The sequence below is a fragment of the Taudactylus pleione genome, unplaced genomic scaffold (assembly GCF_031769625.1).
Source record: "Taudactylus pleione unplaced genomic scaffold, aTauple2 ptg000111l, whole genome shotgun sequence".
NCBI classification, from domain to species: Eukaryota; Metazoa; Chordata; class Amphibia; order Anura; family Myobatrachidae; genus Taudactylus; species Taudactylus pleione.
The window spans coordinates 2761446-2763063 of record NW_028284513.1 but is presented as its reverse complement, the minus strand read 5'-3'; the positions used below and the strand labels follow the sequence as shown (position 1 = coordinate 2763063).

Below are 1618 nucleotides of genomic sequence, written 5' to 3'. Positions count from 1 at the left end.
GAAATTCTCAGCTGCCGTCTGGAGACAGGGCAATAACGATCCCCAACGCATACCTCTGTGGCCTAACCACCTCACTCTATCCCAACGAGGGAAAACAGAAGCATCTGTTGCAAAGCGGGACTGCCCCGCCCAAAACATATAAGAATGACCGACAAACCAAATGGGCTTACAATCCTGGATGCCACCTGCAATACACAGAAAAATACATGAGATACTGTGACTAAAATATTGCAGAGGGAGATGGTGGGTGGGGTGGGAAGAGGGGGAAGGAAGGCTTGACCCGAGGTAAAAACCTACAAAAAACCTGCTGGATCTTTTATTTATTTATTCTTATTTATTTATTTATTTATTTTTTTATATTTTTTCGACTATCATATTCAATAATTTTATAATGTAGATAACCAATCAGTGTCCAATGCAGGGCAAAAAACTGGGCAAAATCCCCCGAGACCCCCACCTAAAAGGTGACGAGTTGGCCGAAGCACTCAAGCCTGAAACAAAGTACATCAAGACTCCACACGGACATATCTTCTGAATGCGTCGGACTTCCACCGCCCCAGGGCCTGGATCTCCTGTGGAGAGGAACCTGAAGAAGCTGCAAAAGTCGCTGCGCCAATCCGAAAGGAATGAGTACCAAACTCCGATTTGGAAAGCCCGACGTGCTGTATGCAACGATAAAAAACCGACCGAAACTGAAATTTAGTTAGAGGGGAACCATCTAAATGCATGAGCCAAGCCCCTTCAAGCGCGTGGCGGTAACTGATATATTGGGACGCAAGGTGCACCGGACAAATTCCCTCCATCGGAGAGGATTGCAGGGACACCCAACGACCCCTACCCAGCTGATCAGTCTTAGATCGTTGAATACGGCAAAGCACGGAGCCACGAAGGACAATGTGAGATCGCAGCAGCGGGGGAGGGGCGGAACGAGACCGTGCAACCAACTCGCTGATGCGAAAAGCCCCATGGAAGGCCATCGCAAAAGCGAGCCGGAAAAGCAACGCTTCAAAAGGGGACGAACATATAACTGGCAAACACTCAATTAACCGTAATAACAGCTCCGGACCAATGGGGCGCCGACGATCAACCGGCGCCGGGCTTGCGCGCGACCAGCCTCTAAGAGCCTTTTGAATCAAAAAACCCTTAGTGACATCCCTACTTCTCGCCAGTTGCAAAAAGAAGGAAATGCCGGCCAGCCTCTGGGCTACATAAGCCCGCGACCTGCCTTCACCAAACAGACTCCACACAAATTCTATCATGAGTGCACGCTTGGAAGTACCTGCTGATTTCCGACTCTGTAAGAAGCATTCCCATTGGTGCCACGAGGCCTGATACGCAGTCAAGGTCCGAGGGGCCACGGACCGACGTGCGAGATCCTCCATGCCGGCTTGATAATCTGCCAACAATGAGATAGACATGATTCACCTCTTAAAGCTGCTGAGGGAGCCAATGCCCTGAACCTCACCCAATCTTGCCTAGACAGCGCATCAGCAATAGCATTGTCAACCCCAGGGACGTGCCTAGCGGTAAAGCTAATATTCATTTGCAATACGCGCAGCACCAGGTAAGGCAGAAGTCGCAGCACCGGGAGGCATGAGGATCTTTGGTTGTTGATGGC

The 1618-nt window shown here is 50.1% G+C and overlaps 1 protein-coding gene across 1 annotated transcript; it reads right to left on the bottom strand.

The window, feature by feature from the left end:
• Positions 1-506: 506 nt before the first annotated feature.
• Positions 507-1418, bottom strand: LOC148525151 (uncharacterized). The gene has a single exon (XM_088471155.1). The coding sequence runs from the start codon at positions 1416-1418 to the stop codon at positions 507-509; it is 912 nt and encodes a 303-aa protein (XP_088327281.1).
• Between the last annotated feature and the right edge of the window lie 200 nt (positions 1419-1618).

Coding starts and splice junctions, on each gene's coding strand:
- LOC148525151 (XM_088471155.1), bottom strand. CDS start 1,418: ATGTCTATCTCATTGTTGGCAGATTATCAAGCCGGCATGGAGGATCTC.